The sequence below is a fragment of the Ascaphus truei genome, chromosome 4 (assembly GCF_040206685.1).
Source record: "Ascaphus truei isolate aAscTru1 chromosome 4, aAscTru1.hap1, whole genome shotgun sequence".
In the NCBI taxonomy this organism is placed as follows: Eukaryota; Metazoa; Chordata; class Amphibia; order Anura; family Ascaphidae; genus Ascaphus; species Ascaphus truei.
Window position 1 is genome coordinate 339617763 of NC_134486.1, and position 17323 is coordinate 339635085.

Genomic DNA, 17323 nt, shown 5'->3' on the forward strand with positions numbered 1-17323 from the left:
ATTAAAACATTTTATGGAAGTCCATCAATGTGATCCTAGTTCTATTAGGTTTATGGGTATCGAATGTGTTTCTTCATGCTTTTTTATAGGGTTTATAATGAGAGCAAACGAGGTGGAAGTAATAGCTATTATCCCAGACCTGGCAAGAACAGTTTTATTCACCCACAAATATAAAGTGTGGTCTGAAAAACTACAAATTGGATGTGCAAGCCTGAGCTGAAGCAAGTTTTGGTAGAAACCGTCTAACAGTTATTATACATTAAAATAAATTGTTAAAGTAGATTAGTTTGTCTTTATTCCCGCCCTTTTTTTTTTTTTAGCTTGGGCATTTCTCTATTGGTAGGCACTGCAATGTGGGAACCAGGGAAAGAGAAAATATATTCAGTCTACTGTAATTTTCTTTTCCTGGACTCCCCTTATAGCAGTGGGTACAGCATACCCTCCCTGTACTAATGTCTCTCAGTTTATATATTTTTAGCTTGGGAAGAAACCAAATACTGTTCTGCAGGTAGTGGGAAGACCTTAGATACCAGTGCCTGCAGAAGAGTTTCTTGTCCTACTGCACTGAGATGAGGAGATATCTCTATTGGTACCCACTGCCATGAGTAAAGTCCGGGAAAAATGTTTTACTGTAACTTGAATAAATGTTATCTTTTATTTACGATTCAACTTTATAAAGCTCTAAAGATGCATCAAAATATGAATACATTTAAGCAGGTTAAATCAGGTTTAAACAACAGAGACGTTCTAAATTGGAAACAGAAGGGTTTTTTTCGACTCAAGTATCTGGAGGGTAGAAATAACATCAAAACTTTTGAACAAATTAAGTCTGAAAAGGACATGCCACATACAGAATTCTTTAGATTCCTCCAGATCAGAGTATTTTACAACAAATTTTCACCCCGCTCCCAAATGACTAATTTTGAGAAACTCTGTATATTAAAAACAGAAACTAGGGGAATAATTTCTCGACTATACGGAGAGGTGGTCTGTTCGGGAGTAGCATACTCAAAGAAACTGAATTTTATGACACAATGGGAACAAGACCTAGGGGATACTCTAGAGGAAGATGAATGGACAGAAATAGTGACAGCCGCGGTGAAGAGCTCAATATGTACAACGTTAATGGAGAACGCTTATAAAGTTTAATGAGGTGGTACCTCACCCTGTTGCAATTATCCAAATTTGTACCAGGATACTCCCCATTGTGTCCAAAGCAATGTGGAGGAGAGGCAAATCTCTTACAAATTTACAAGTTTGGTTAATGATACTGGCGCTAAATTTCTAAAAGTCTGGATTATGTGGCTATCACAACCAGACATCCCAGGGGTGGATGGTACTACGATTCTGCTGTGATAGTTTTGGAAACATGTTCTCCACTGACTTAGAGGACAGGCAATAGTAGGAAGTAATCTAAAGTAGACCTTCAAATAGAGATCAGAAAGGCTGGCCACGTGGGAGAACTACTCTAGAATTCTGGAAGAGGAGAAGCTTGGATTCGAAGATTGAGAGGTGGACGAATGCACTCCCCCCGCTCCCTCTTTCCACCCCTTCCAACCCTTCTAATTTAGGTTCAAATTTTCTTTTTCTTACAAGTCTGATTATTATTTGTATAACAAATATAATTCATATGAATATGAAACCATGTACAGACATACCCCGCTTTAAGTACACTCACTTTAAGTACACTCGCGAGTAAGTACATATCGCCCAATAGGCAAACGGCAGCTCACGCATGCGCCTGTCATTACGTCCTGAACAGCAATACCGGCTCCCTACCTGTACCGAAGCTGTGTGCAAGCAGGGAGACTATAGAGCCTGTTACAAATGCTTTATTTACATCAGTTATGCACGTATATGACGATTGCAGTACAGTACATGCATCGATAAGTGGAAAAAAGGTAGTGCTTCACTTTAAGTACATTTTCACTTTAGATACATGCTCCGGTCCCATTGCGTACGTTAATGCGGGGTATGACTGTATTGTTACATGACGAAAATTTTCAATAAAATGGAAATGATAAAAAAATGTATAAATACTGTACAATTAACTGAAATGCTTGTCTATGTTTTACCAGTTAGCAAATTTATATAACAGTTTTAGCATGTTTTCAATACTTACAGTACCGTAGAGATATATATATTTAAATATATATATATATACAGTGGTTGACAAATCACCAAAAAATCTACTCGCCACACAAAAAAATCTACTCGCCACCTAGTACCAAACGTGTGCTGCTTGGGCCAATATTTACTCGCCCGGGGGTTAAATCCACTCCCCCGGGGCGAGCAAATGTATAGGTTTGTCGAACACTGCATATATATATATATATATATATGGTGAGATAGAAAAACAGGCCCTAAAAAAGCACTCTAGTTTGTTTGAATGTACAAATCAGAAAATGTTTATTTATATATTGTCACAGAACAAAGCTTAAAACAAAGCACAGAAATAAGTTAAAATAAAGCATGGATCCCCTGTTCATTACAAAGCTTGTCACTTCCTCCAAACATATTCCCTCCTGAGGAAAACGTCACAGTTGACTAAAATGATATACCAAAGTACCTGACAAGGTGAATATGCTGTAACAACCAACAGACTGAATAACCGTGGCTATGGCTACGTGATCATAAGCAGAAGATCAGAACATACTACTATCCCCTACAATCTAGGGTTTGTCTGTCATGACAAAAAATATAGCATGTAAGTAACAGCAATGATACACAGTTTAAAGCCTAAAAAGCACATTCATGCCTGTAACATCAAGGTAATACATCACCTATGGTCAGGTACAAAAAATGGGTTGATGAACGGAGGGGACAAGAAAGAATGCTCAAAGCATGGTAACGTGACCCAGAGGGGGGACAAACCAGGGGATCCTGCCTGCAAAACCTGCTCCTACGCGTTTCGGCCAGAGCCTTCTACTGGGAGTGGTGATGTAAGCAGGGTGACATGCAAGTTTAAAAAGGGAACCTAATTGGGCTAGTGGTGATGATCACCTGGCAAAAATCAGACTAACACAATTTATGCAAAGTACAAACAGCTGTATGCTAAGAGTAAGTTTGTATGAGTCAATGATGGTTATCAGCCAATAAAAAAGTCTTATTGTGGGTGCACTCATACTCCTCCAAAATAATCAGTAATTACATGAATACCTGCCTGGTGTGTCCAATGTGTGGTAGTGGCAAAAAGCTTATCCTCAGGCTGTAGCAAATAGTGTACCTCAGTGCCACAGGTGTAATGAATTCACTTTCAGGGCATATTGTGTTTGATGGCAAAAAACGGGCCTCCCATATGTTACTGCGCATGTCCGTGACGTCATAACGTCGCGTCTAGTAAGGCAGGACGCCCTGAGCCTTGTAATGGGAACTTGTGAGGCAAAAGCGTCTATGGGCAGTTCACTGCGCATGCGCAACTGTGAGTCTGATGTGTCCGTGTATTAAGCAGGCTGGATAAGCCCTGCTGCGCGTCTCGCGCATGCGCGCCTATGCATGATGATTTAAGATGTAATTGGCAGTCAAAAGTGCACACATATCCCTCACCACGATCGCACAGCGCCCACAAATTGGCTGTTATAAACACAATAACCACAGAATGGCTGATGTACATGAGGCTCACTCTAATTCAATCAAAGTGCAAAGGAAGCACATCAAATGTAGCTCCCAAAAAGGTGCAGCCAGGCAAACAGTGGTGTAATCAGCATCACTGTGGAAGCCATGAGAATAGATAAAGCACATATTGCTTAAGGCATGACATATAGCACCCAAAAATAACCATTAAAAGATAGTATAGGAGTGATATTATATCATACAGTTATTATTAACAGGTAAGTACATTTAGGTATAATCCATGCCGGTACATCAATAAATGTGTGCACTTTTACACACATAGGATTCAATAAAGGATGATCTTCCACATAACTGTGGACTAACAGTATGATGGCACATATATGATGGAAAGGAGTGATAGAATTCTCCAATAGATCACAATTGGAATATATGATATTCTCATATCAATGGAAGCACATGAGTTCCAATGCCCAAAGAAACGTCCAGACCTGGAAGAAAGAGCATGATGTGTGGTTTGCATTACTCTGTAATGACAGCAGATAGTGTCCTTCCGGATTATCTTCTTCAAATAGAAACATGAGGTGATAAACGTCATGGTGATGAATAAATCAGAAATAAGTCCCTCTTGAATGGTTCAAATAAAGATGGTGTAGAAATCTTCCATGATCAGCTGTCGGTCGTGTGACATGCAAACCCAGGACTCTGTGAATACAAGGGGGGAGAGGGGGAGAGAGAGTGGAGTGTATGAGATTCTCATCAGTGTATAGTATTATTGCCAAAGTGCATATTGGATAAGAGAGAAGAGATGCTAAATGGCAGTATGATATAATAGAAAACTGCTTAAATGAACATAGCGAAACCCAGGTAGTCATTAAGGCCCCTGGGAATCATTGAGTCCATCTGCACAATCCACCGAGACTCCCTACGCAATAGTGCCTTTTCAAGGTCACCTCCTCTTAATCCTAAACTGACCCTCTCAATAGCAAATGCTTGTAAGAGATTGAAGTCGGACGCATGTGCCTGTAAGAAATGTCGGGCTACCGAAGTAATTTTCTTAAATGCCTGAAGGTCTTTTGGGGCGTTTTTAATGTTTCTTACGTGTTCAAGTACCCTAAACCTCACTTCACGGGTTGTCATCCCTATATAGGGTAGTCCACAAGGACAGGTAACGCAATAGATGACACCTTTTGACTTGCATCCCAGGTTTTCCTTGATTTTAAAAGTATGGGTCTTGGTTGAATCAGTGAACATGTCTGTCTGACACATATATCGACAGGCGGAACAATTTTTGCATTTAAAAAAGCCCTTTTTTCTTACTATTGAGAGGAAAGTATCTTGTATGGTGGGGACAAAATGACTAGACACAAGTTTGTCTCTAAGATTAGGGGATTTGCGACTACTCATAGTGATATATATATATTTATTTTTTTATATATATACATATGAGAGAGAGATCATTTTGTTCAATGAACTGCATAAAAAATTAGGATTACCACAACTTTTAAATCTGCACGTGATTCTAAAAAGCAAATATAAATTGTATTTCTTAAGATATTTTAACAATGTTTTATGTTTCTTTCTTTTTTTTTTAAAGGGACAACCTGGAGACAGTGGATCCAAAGGAGAGGTATTTTCTCTTTTTTTTGTGTGTATGTGTTAATTTAGTAGAAATAGGATAGTGTACATTTGTTATTATTGGCACATATCAGTTTGTCATGTAAAGCCTGCTACAATTATTTCTGATTGCCCTTTAGTTTGATCATATTGTATATTGTGATATAGCTATGTGTATCTGTATAAAAGGTAGCAGGAGTTATTGTTCCTACTGCTGCATTATGGTAGGATATTTTAGGATATTCCACATTATCAGTGACATTGAATTCTATGAAAACTCTATGATATTCTGCGTTATAACGCAATATCCTGCAATATCAGTATTAAAGTAATAAAGCTGGAGATAACTGTGTATCTTGAAAAAAGTCAAAATTAGGACCGAAATGTTTGAGCCTTGGAATTAAACTTTTATTCTTATTTTCTCACAAGATTTCTGGAGTGCTTGTTGTGCTTTTGCTTTTTTTGGTGTATATCTGTATATGAACAGGGTGCAATCCCTTTCCCAGTAATGATGACTAGGTATGTTTACGTGTTACTAAATCTCAGAAAATTAACGTTTCCCTACTAAATTGAACATATTTTAGGTGTAGTTATTGCCTATCCAACAATGGAAAGACAGATTAAAGCAGTTAACAGTTAAAACTGTTTAACAGGCCAATTAACCCTTGACATCATTGAGCAGGATAATATTAATTTCTGTCCCTCTACTTCCATAAAGATCCTGAATCAGTCTATCCCACTTCCTGGAGATGTGTCAAGTTTCCTAAAATTCAATACTTTACCTACTACAGTTCTACAGTATAACATCTTAACTTGTTTTTACATTGATAACACTCATCATTCTAGCGACACCTAGTAAGGACACATTTTATAAGCTTATGCCATTAGATGTGTTATTTTATGCTCTACTGTCTGAAAGCGCACTTTATGCACAACGATCACCTAGATCTATTTGAATAAAACTTGATCACACTATGATAGCACACACTAATTTTTAATCTTAGCCGAGCTCATTAAAGAAAATACATTTTGTTGCAAAATATTCTTTGGATAATTAATAAGCAAGCATTAATATTTCTAGATAACTGTTTTAGTGCCATGTACGCAGTAATCAAATTACTTTTAAATGCAATATGTTGCATGGATTTAGGTATTTAAAATTGTTCAAATCATTTTTAACCAATAACATACACAAATTGATCCTAGACTTCCTCCCCCCACTCGCTGTGGCATCCTGTAGTGGAGCAGGTGGAAAGGGAGATCCATCCTCAATATCATCAGTTATGACCCCTGGAAGGTTATTTCGAAGGGCTATATTGCGTAAAACACAACAAGCCAACACATTGTAAGCAACTTTACCAGGGGAATTCTGTAGCACACCACCTAACTTATCCAGACACCTGGAAACTTTTAAAACTACGCACTCTGGACTAGTTAATATAATATAGCCCAGTATCTAACAAGATTAATCAGTCACTTAAACAGCTGTGGAACATTGTAGAAGGAGATAATGATATTGCAATAGATCGTATTAGACAGAAACCGTTGATTATTTATAAGTGGAACAAAAATCTTAGAGATCTGGTGGTGTGGGCAGATCCGGTTGAAAAATATAGAAATATGGCTAATCCCTTTTCAACTACAAAAGGGTTGTTACTCATGTAACAATGGGGGTATTTGCAAATCACTGAACCAGGGCGCTAGTTTTTGTCATCCATACACAGGGAAGGAATTTGTCATCACTAGTTATACCAATTGGCTCAGCACACTTTGTATATACATTATATGCTGAAATGCCAGTGTAGCAAGATCTACATTGGCAAGACTAAAAGACAATGGGGCCTATGCACTAAGCGCCGGGTAAAATATTGCCGGGCTGTTTGAATCGCCAGTTTGGACAGCGTTGCTATCACGGAATGCAGAAAGCCTAGAATACCAGTGATAGCAGCATTTGCAAAACTGGTGAGTAGCCGGCGATGTGATGATCGCCTCTCTGAAAAGGGCTCACCCGGCGATTTCTTTCTGCTGCAGAGAGAGAGCTGCCTCTCCCTGTGCAAATCTCGCTAGAGATCAAACATTTTTAATATCAAATGTAATACTAGTGTATTGTAGCAAAAGTCTCCATGGTTGACTTGAGGTCCGGAGACCCCCTGCTTCCCGAGATAGAGGCCCCGTTATGGGGTACCAGTATCTCCTATGCATTTTATTCCCACGGTCACGTGACACGGAACATTTAAGTGCATAGGATATACCGGCACCCCATAACAGGGCCTGTATCTCGGAAAGCAGGGGGTCCCAAGACCTCAAATAAACGAGGTTCAGCTCCGGACACCCCCTGCGACAATACTCTAGTATTAAAAACGAAATTAAAAAAATTAACTAATCCGTTATTGTAGCGGCTAATAAAGAAAACAACCAGGGAAGCGCTATATTAGTTGGGATCAGGCTCAGCAGCCAATTTTATGTATAAACCACATATAAAACAATAGCTTAAAATAGCATGAATGAATACACAAAAATATAATATATAAAATGAGTAACACAAGTCTCTGCCAGTTGGAGATTGTCCAGGTGATGTAAGTGCAAGTTAATGCCCCTGTCTGATGTGACAGACTCGGGCAAGAGTGACCTTTGAGAGGTATAAATCCAGAGTGGTAGCTGGGATGGAAAGCGCTACCAACTGTGCAGGTAATGAAGTGTGTAGAAATGGGAAGGTGCCGTAGGCATCAAATATGGAAAAAGCTCACCCAGACTTCAAACTCTTTGCGCTGGTGGCTCCTTTTGTTTCCTCCTTCACAGCCTCGCTGCAGAAACTCCGCTGCACAGCTCTCCTGGGCTTGCACACCAGGGATGGAACTACTCACAGGGCGCCGGGTTTCCGGGTATGACGTCACGGCCGAACGTGACGCACCAACCCTTCCCGGCTGTGCCTGGAGCTGCCGCAGCACACAGGGGCTGAGAGCCGAATTTCACACACCTCACACAGCTTCAAAGTTCCACAGCCTCCGCAGTACACTCTCCAAGGGACTCCACGTTACACCACCAGGACTGGGGCAATGAGACAGGGATGCACAAGAGCTGCAACCCCTCTAGACTCCTCCTCCTACGCGTTTCAGCACGTGACGTGCTTTCATCAGGGATTGTAGCGGCTACCTGCTATGGTAATGAAGCTCCTCCAGTATTTAAATCCCACAGTCACGTGACGCGGACGATTTAAAAATGGCGGCGATACCGGCTCCCGATGCCCCATACTGGGGCCTGTAACTCGGGAAGCAGAGGGTCCCTGAGGCAGAACTCAAAGCGATTCCGCTCAGGAGACCCCCTGTTCATGCACACTATTAATAAAATTTCCATTAAAGCAGATTCATTACCTTACCTCTAAGGCAATGAAGGGGTTAAGGCACAATAGCAGGTTTATTCGGGGGCAATATGTACTACCCACCAATACACAACCCACTCACCCCCTGTGCCCCTAAAAAACCCTGTACCCCCCTAACACGCATAAAAGCATTTTTTTGTTTTTATGCTCAGGAATGATACCAGCGGCCAGCGGGGGCCCTCAGGTGGTCCACGCGGGGGTCTGGGGGCCATCAGGTGGTCCCAACAGGTGTCCAGGTGTCCCCCTGCTGGCCTGCGGTACCAATGCTGTGCTTAAAAAAAATCAATATGCATACATTCAAATAAATACAGCCCCCCCGCCCCCCAATACATACAGTACAGAAATTAGCTTGTAAGCTCTTCGGAGCAGGGACTCCTTTTCCTAAATGTTACTTGTATATCTGAAGCACTTCTCCCCTTTATGTATTTATTATTTATGATTGTCACGTATATTACTGCGTATATTACTGTGAAGTGCTATGTACATTAATGGCGCTATATAAATAAAGACATACATACATACAGTAATAGGCAAAATTACTATTATCCAGATATGTATGATAGATCATTTGCCCATTATAAAATAAAACAGTAGCCTGCCAGCATTAATAAAGTAAATAAATCTTTCTACTTATCCCTGCTATCGTGAAGTGCGTCTTCATCAGCATACTGCATGTCCATGTCCTCTGATGCCAGCAAGAATACATGAAAAAATACAATCTAATGGCACCTAACCCCTTAATCCCCTTAGCGGTTAATAACACCCTCCCCCTCTACCCACCCGGGAGGCCTAACTACCCATCCTGGGACCATTATACCCACCCTCTACCCATTCATTGGCATAGTGGTACATCATGCCCATATAATATGGGCATGATAAGCCACTAAAGCTCTCAATGTTCATCCTAAAAAAAAAAACATGAAGGCCAAAAATACACAATAATAAAAGATATACACAAGCACCTAAACACCCCAATTCAAAAAATAAAAGCACTAGCCAACCAATTAAATAAATAAAAGCACTAGCCAACAATCAATTAAATAAATAAAAGCATTAACCAACCAACAATTGAATAAATTAAAGCACTAACCAACAAAACAATTAATTATTTTAAACCACTAGCCAAAAAATACAATTAATTAATAAAACCACTAGCCAACACATCAATTAAAACCAGTAACCAACAAAAAAAATAATTAAAAACGCTAAACAATCGGAAAATGAAATAAAAACAAGCCACTCAAATTACAAACAATTTAAGCCAAACAATGAACATAAAACTAAAAAAAAACAATCAATAGAAAAAAAGCATTTGTCAAAAAATGCATTTGCTGTCACTATATTTATCTGTACCCTAAACGGCCACAGATGAATGCATTATCAGTCAATGGTCAATGAAAAATATAAAACTGTAAAAATACAATTACATACATTCAATATTTTTCTTGCCTTTAGAAGCGTTGACCCTCCGAATCCCAGTGGTTGCTGTACCATGAGATAGGTTACATTAGTTCAAAAGGATGTCACGTTATTCCTTAAAGTAATGTCATATCCTTTTGAAATAATGTAACCTATCACATGGTACAGAAACCAATGGGATTGTCTTCATTCCCATTGGCTGTAATACCATGTGATATAGCTATGTGTTTTTAAGGATGTGACGTACCTCCCGTGGAGATGACGTCACATCCTTAACAAAAAATAGGAGGCGGGCACATGATACAGCATCCAATCAGAATAGAGCTGTACCATCTTCCCTGAAAATGTGATGTCACAGGCCCTATATAAGGCCTGGATGCCTCATTTAACAGGAAGAAGACGACGAGAGAACATCATGTTCTGGATTTACCATTGGGTTTGGATTGACAGGTGAAGATAGAAGATTAAAGAAAAGAAAGAAATAATGATTGATGATGAAAGAAGAATGTTTTAACCTGTTCCGGATATTCACGGTGGATGGCGTTTGACTGACTTTGATTAAGTCGCGGTACGAGAGCTTGCAGAATCGCCAGGATTCGGAGGGTCAACACTTCTAAAGGTAAGAAAAATATTGAATGTATGTAATTTTATTTTTACAGGTTTTTTTATTGTATTTTTTTAGTTTTATGTTTTTCATTGCCTGGTGACTGATAATGTATTAATCTGTGGCCGTTTATGGGTACAGATAAATACAGTGATAGCAAAGCATTTTATGACAAATGGAAAAGAAGTTATATCCCTGGCGCTTAGCACTGTGGCACACTGTATAAAAGGATATATACGACCAGATGGAAGGTGAATCCACTTGGGTACTCCACGTGCAGACGATCAATCATGTAAAGAAACTAAATAAAATGACATAGCGTATTACAGTATGATAGTCTAACTGCAAATACATACAAACACATGAAAGACAATACAAACAGATTCTGAGACAGACAGATGACTGAGATTAATAAAATGAAATTTAATAAAACACCTAAATAAACACTAATTATATAAGAAAAAAATATATATAAATAAAAAACACAAAATACAGAAAGCAAAATACAATTATAAAAGAAATGAAGGGTCCCATATGCACTCCAACTTTGGCTAAAATACTCGCTTACCAGAAGCAAGAAGGTATTAGGCGGTGGATATATCAGAGAGTATCCCCTCTCACGATCTCCAGTCAGCTCCAAGACATCTCATATCACAGATCAGCGTTGGCCTCCGGGAGGGGCACTCTCAGCCCTCTGGGTAGCAGACCGCTGCAGATTAGCCGCACCGGACTCCGTCTCACAGGATGCCCGCACATGCGCAGTAGTGGCTGTTGATCCAAGGTGGCAGATTCGTCAGAGACTCACTTGGCAGTATAGTGTGGATGGCAGCGGCAGATTCGCCAGTAATAAAAGTGCTGTACTTGTTGAAAGTGACGGCAAGCGATGCAGCACACGTTGTGGGACAGCAAAGTACAAACGGGACCACCCTGAAATTAAAAAAGATTTCAATTCATCAGAAACTAAAGGATCATTGTCCAGAACCTGGCCAATAGCATCACAACCCTGGACGTGGTCAATAACTGTGTATAATGAAGTGACGTCTGCTGTGACTAAATAATAATGTTGTTGCCATTGAATGTCCCTGAGGGTCTGCAGTATGTGGGTTGTGTCTCTCAAATAGGAGGGGAGTTGGATAACGTATGGTTGTAAATGATGATCAATAAATTCTGACAGATGAGATATGAGTGATTGGATGCCAGATATAACATCAATAAGCATAGGCAAAGGGCAATATAAGGTTAATAATATGTATAAGACAATGCTTACTGATTAGGTATTAATGTCCCATTGTTTATTATTTACGATTTAATCAACATGTATTTGTCACGTAATTTTAATATTTTTTGTGTCTATTGTCTTATGTCATTTGTTACTGTTCGTTTTATTTTATGTTTACTGTTGCTGAGACATCCGGTTAGAGAATGATTTATTTGCGCATGTCTAATTCTCTATAAACGAACTGTACCTTTAAACCGGAACTATATATGTATGGACTTATAGAGATTGAGGTACTACTTTTCTGCCCTGAGGAAGGAAGCTACGACTTCCGAAATGCGTAGGGTGGTCCCGTTTGTACTCCGCTGTCCCACAACGTGTGCTGCATCGCTTGCCGTCACTTTCAACCAGTACAGCACTTTTATTACTGGCGAATCTGCTGCTGCCATCCACACTATACTGTCGAGTGAGTCTCTGACGAATCTGCCACCTTGGATCAACAGCCACTACTGGGCATGTGCGGGCGTCCTGTGAGACGGAGTCCGGTGCGGCTGATCTGCAGCGGTCTGCTACCCAGAAGGCTGAGAGTGCCCCACCCGGAGGCCAACGCTGATCTGTGATACGAGATGTCTTGGAGCTGACTGGAGATCGTGAGAGGGGATACTCTCTGATATATCCACCGCCTAATACCTTCTTGCTTCTGGTAAGCGGGTATTTTAGCCACAGTTGGAGTATATATGGGACCCTTCATTTCTTTTATAATTGTATTTTGCTTTCTGTATTTTGTGTTTTTTATTTACAGTATATATATATTTTTCTTATATAATTAGTGTTTATTTAGGTGTTTTATTAAATGTAATTTTATTAATCTCAGTCATCTGTCTGTCTCAGAATCTGTTTGTATTGTCTTTCATGTGTTTGTATGTATTTGAAGTTAGACTATCATACTGTATTACGCTATGTCATTTTATTTAGTTTCTATACATGATTGATCGTCTGCACGTGGAGTATCCAAGTGGATTCACCTTCCATCTGGTCATATATATCCTTTTATACAGTGTGCCACAGTGCTAAGCGCCAGGATATAACTTATTTTCCATTTCTGTTTGTCTGTCCTGGGGGTCAGAGTTATATCATAGGCTGCTAGCCCTTTCTGTGTTTAGAAATCAGCACTCCCTCCTGTTATGTTGCTTTCGTGTCATTTTAAGACAAATGCTTTTTTTTCTATTGATTGTTTTTTTTTTAGTTTTCTGTTTATTGTTTGGCTTAAATTGTTTTTTTATTTGGATGTCTTGTTTTTACTTCATTTTCTTATTGTTTAGCGTTTTTAATTAATTATTTATTTTGTTGGCTACTGGTTTTAATGGATGTGTTGGCTAGTGGTTTTATTAATTCATTGATTTGTTGGCTAGTGGTTTAAATTAAGTAATTGTTTTGTTGGCTAATGTTTAAAATGAATTTATTGTTTTGTTGGTTAGTGCTTTTATTTATTAAATTGATTGGTTGACTAGTGCTTTTATTTATTTAATTGGTTGGCTAATTGGTTGAAAACCTGCCGATACGTTGCTTCTCGACGCTCGTTTTGGGATTTTTTTTTTCTCCGACAAAATTGCCAAAAAGGACTTTTATCGCGACTTATCGGGGCTTACTGAATTGCAGTAGGCCTTTTTGGTGAAAAGGCCTCGATAAGTGGCTTATCGGTGCTTAGTGCATATGCCTCAATTTCGGCATATATTCACAGAACACAAGAGCAATATTAAGTGCATCAGAGAGAGAGAGAAGATAAATAAATGTTGAAGGAAGATGAAAATCCAATGGCAACTTCACTTTTTGAAGGAGAACCACCCTTTTTATACCTTGAGAGGTATGTTGGTAGCGGTTGTACAGCTATTGTGGTGTGGAGGGGACAGAGAGAAATGTATCCGGCAAATAGAAGCCTAATGGATCTGCACTATCGACAATCCTTCACCTAGAGATATCAATACTATTCAAGGGTACATATGTTACCTTCATAAAAGGCGTTAATATACTTCTTGTCTAAAACTGGTTCTCCATCATCTATTCAGAATAAATCACCCCTCCTAATGCTTTATAAAAGTAAATATGGCATGATTTATTCACCAACAGGTTATTATTGCATAATGGGTGATAGTATATATCAGTGGCCATGGACCCATTGTCTTGGATACTTACCTACTCATTTTATTTATTTTAGTGGCCCTGGATATTTATGAATGTTTTGTCTTCCTGGGGATATTCTCTGGCTTAGGTTACATTATACAGTATGTCTATTGACATATATAGGTCTGGTTCCCTGACAGGTATGTTCCGTACAGTAATTTGAGACATCAGATTGGGAGTTTGGAATGACATAGGATATTATAGTTCAGAATAATTCAAACATACTGTCATTAGGATAATAAAATAGTTAATTGATCATTATTGTAAATTTTAATGAACACGGATTTTGTGTTTTTTCTGACAGGTGATATGCTGCTAATTATAAAAACTGTCCTGTGGATCTCCATTGAAAAATGGGATAGTGATTATAAACTACTTGTCCAAAGAAAACATACTACTACTTTGTGTAGTTTTTGTTTGAGATGGGTGATAACATCGGATTCTAATGTTATTTGACAGGCAACAATATATTCTTACTGCATCTCGGTTTAGAAGGAAATTTCTATAAATAATGTTCGTGTACTGCAGTCATAAAATTAGATGGAGACAGAAGCCATATTTATAAATGAATGGTTTATTTTCTCTTATAATAGATATTGTGATTTTCTTGTTTAATATTAATGAGATGGTTGAAAATTATTGTTAGAAAACTGTTAATAAAAATATATGATTACAGTACGTAGAATCACAATGCTATAATAATTCTGTGGAAATAAAATATTTGGTTGCCTTAAATTAGCCAGTTGTGGTTATCACAGCACTACTTATATAAACTTGCACTGTCTGATCACTCTTTCCACTTTTTCTTTTTCTTCTATCTCCTTTTTTCTTTTTGTTGACTTCCTATTTTTTAACCTTTTTACTATATATGTTTGTTCATGTTGTCATTTTTCTTTCTATTTTTATTTTTTCCCCACATTTTTTTCATCACTTTTCTGTTATTATTTTGGGTCATGGCCCCTGTCCCCGGATATGAGAGGTATTTGCACTTTGACAATTTTAGGGGGGAGAAGTTGGTTTTGTAGGCCTCTATTTAAGTCACTGTATGTTGTATTATTTCTTGTCCTGACGAAAGTGCAGTTATTGCACCGAAACTTTGATTCTAATAAATATTTTTTTTATTCTGAATATTATCTAGCTTGGAGTGCATTATCTTATACGTTTCAATGATTATGTTAGCAGTTTGCAGCATCTGCAGATAAACAGCACCATCTCACTTTTATGAAAATTGAACCATGGAACCTCTTCTATGAGTAAAGTGTGCAACACTTAAATCAAGACTCTTAGTACCCAGACACATAAAACTACTTTTAACACTCCAAATGTCCACTCTTTTATATTGCAAGTGAATATATGTGCATCATTATACTGTATGTACGCTCTACTTGAGTAACAGGATTTGCTAGAGGAATGAGAAGCCAAGACCTTAGTCCATATCCAGCATCACTTAATATAAGATAAAAAAAACATCAGCAATTAACCCCAAACACTCATTATACACACTTTCTTTTAAAGAAGGGACAGCAAGTCTTTTTAACAAAATGCATTGCGTGTCCTTGTGGATGTTAAAATATAGTCAATTAAAGGAGCACTCCTGGAGATCTTTTAAAAAGAAAAATAGGTTTAAAGTAAAGGGCATCCGGAGCTAAACTCTGAGAATTAGGTCTAAATTCAAAGTGCTAATTTTGGCTTAAGCCCAATACTGTACACTACTGTACATCACCAGTCAACACAATTCCAACTTTCAAGCATGGTGGTGGCATCATCATGTTATGGGGATGCTTCTTTTCAGCAGGGACTGGGAACTTTATCAGGATTGAGGCGAGAATGGATAGTGCAAAGTTCAGGCGAATCCTTAGGGAAAATCTGTTTCAGTCAACCAAGACTCTGAAACAGTGGAGGAAATGAACATTTCAGCAGGACAATGACCTGAAGCACAAAGCAAAGCCACTGGAGTGGTTGAACAAGAAGAGAACTAATGTTCTTGAGTGGCCCAGTTAAAGTCCTGACTTGAATCCAATCAGAGACTTGAAGATTGCAGTCCATCGACAATCCCCAACAAACTTATCAGAACTGGATCAATTGTCCTGTGAAGAATGGGCAAGATTGTCACCATCCTACTGTGCAAAGATAGTAGAGACATTTTCAAAAAGACTCCTAGCAGTAATTGCTTCAAAATTTGCTTCTATCATGTACTGACTTACAGTGCTGAACACTTTTTCAAAAAGTAAATTTAATTTTGTACATTTCCTTTGCTGATATGTAACCACTTCATAACAGTGTTTAGTTTAACCACTACAGATTTGTAGCTTTGAATAAAAATAGTTCGTTTGAAAAACTGTGCAGACATTATTTGTAATTCAACAACTTGTGACATTATTCGTAGGGGGTGAATACTTCTGCAAATCATTGTACAGACATACCCCGCATTAACGTACGCAATGGGACCGGAGCATGTATGTAAAGTGAAAATGTACTTAAAGTGAAGCACTACCTTTTCCCACTTATCGATGCATGTTCTGTACTGCAATCGTCCTATACGTGCATAACTGATGTAAATAACGCATGTGTAACAGGCTCTATAGTCCCCCCGCTTGCGCACAGCTTCGGTACAGGTAGGGAGCCGATATTGCTGTTCAGAACGTGCTGACAGGCGCATGCGTGAGCTGCCATTTGCCTATTGGGCGATATGTCCTTACTCGCGAGTGTACTTAAAGTGAGTGTCCTTAAACCGGGGTATGCCTGTATATAATATTGTGGGTCTGGGTTTTGAGCTTGCTAAGATTGTCTATGTCTAAAAGAAGTAAAAACGACACAAACAGACACACAGATGCTAGGGAGAATGGCTCAATTCCTGGTAGTAGAACATGTGACATGATTGGACAAACAATTACAGTACTATATGTTAGATAATCCAATACATCAACCCATTGTTAGTGAAGCTTTGATAAGGTTGGCATTTATCATTGTTCACACGATGTGGCTCTTTTTCTGCATAGCAAATTGTACCAATGTTTGATGTTTATATGCTGCCTTTAGCTTTAAAGAGGGCAGGGGGATTTAGGTAGCACCAAAAAGACACTGATCTTCAATGGAATATACCCTGTCAGCGCTGTTCCACACGTACCAAGAGGTTGTTGAAATAATGGGGTGGACTTTTGATACCTCATATACAGTAGTAGGAGGATAACCCCACCACAGACTAGTGTACATAGCAGAGGGGACTAAAGTATAAGACTGTTACCCCCCACAGGGTGCGTTTTCCTCTCCTTGGCAAAAAGGACAGAGTGTTGGAGATGGTATTGATACTGTTTCTAATTGCTGAGAGTTAGGAATT

At 38.7% G+C, this 17323-nt stretch overlaps 1 protein-coding gene across 1 annotated transcript in view; it reads left to right on the forward strand.

The window, feature by feature from the left end:
* Positions 1-17323, forward strand: part of COL21A1 (collagen type XXI alpha 1 chain) — a 313124-nt gene that overhangs the window by 259314 nt on the left and 36487 nt on the right. Inside the window, exon 24 of the mRNA XM_075598156.1 lies at positions 5168-5200. Coding sequence (XP_075454271.1) covers positions 5168-5200 — 33 coding nt within the window. The remainder of the gene's footprint in view (positions 1-5167; positions 5201-17323) is intronic.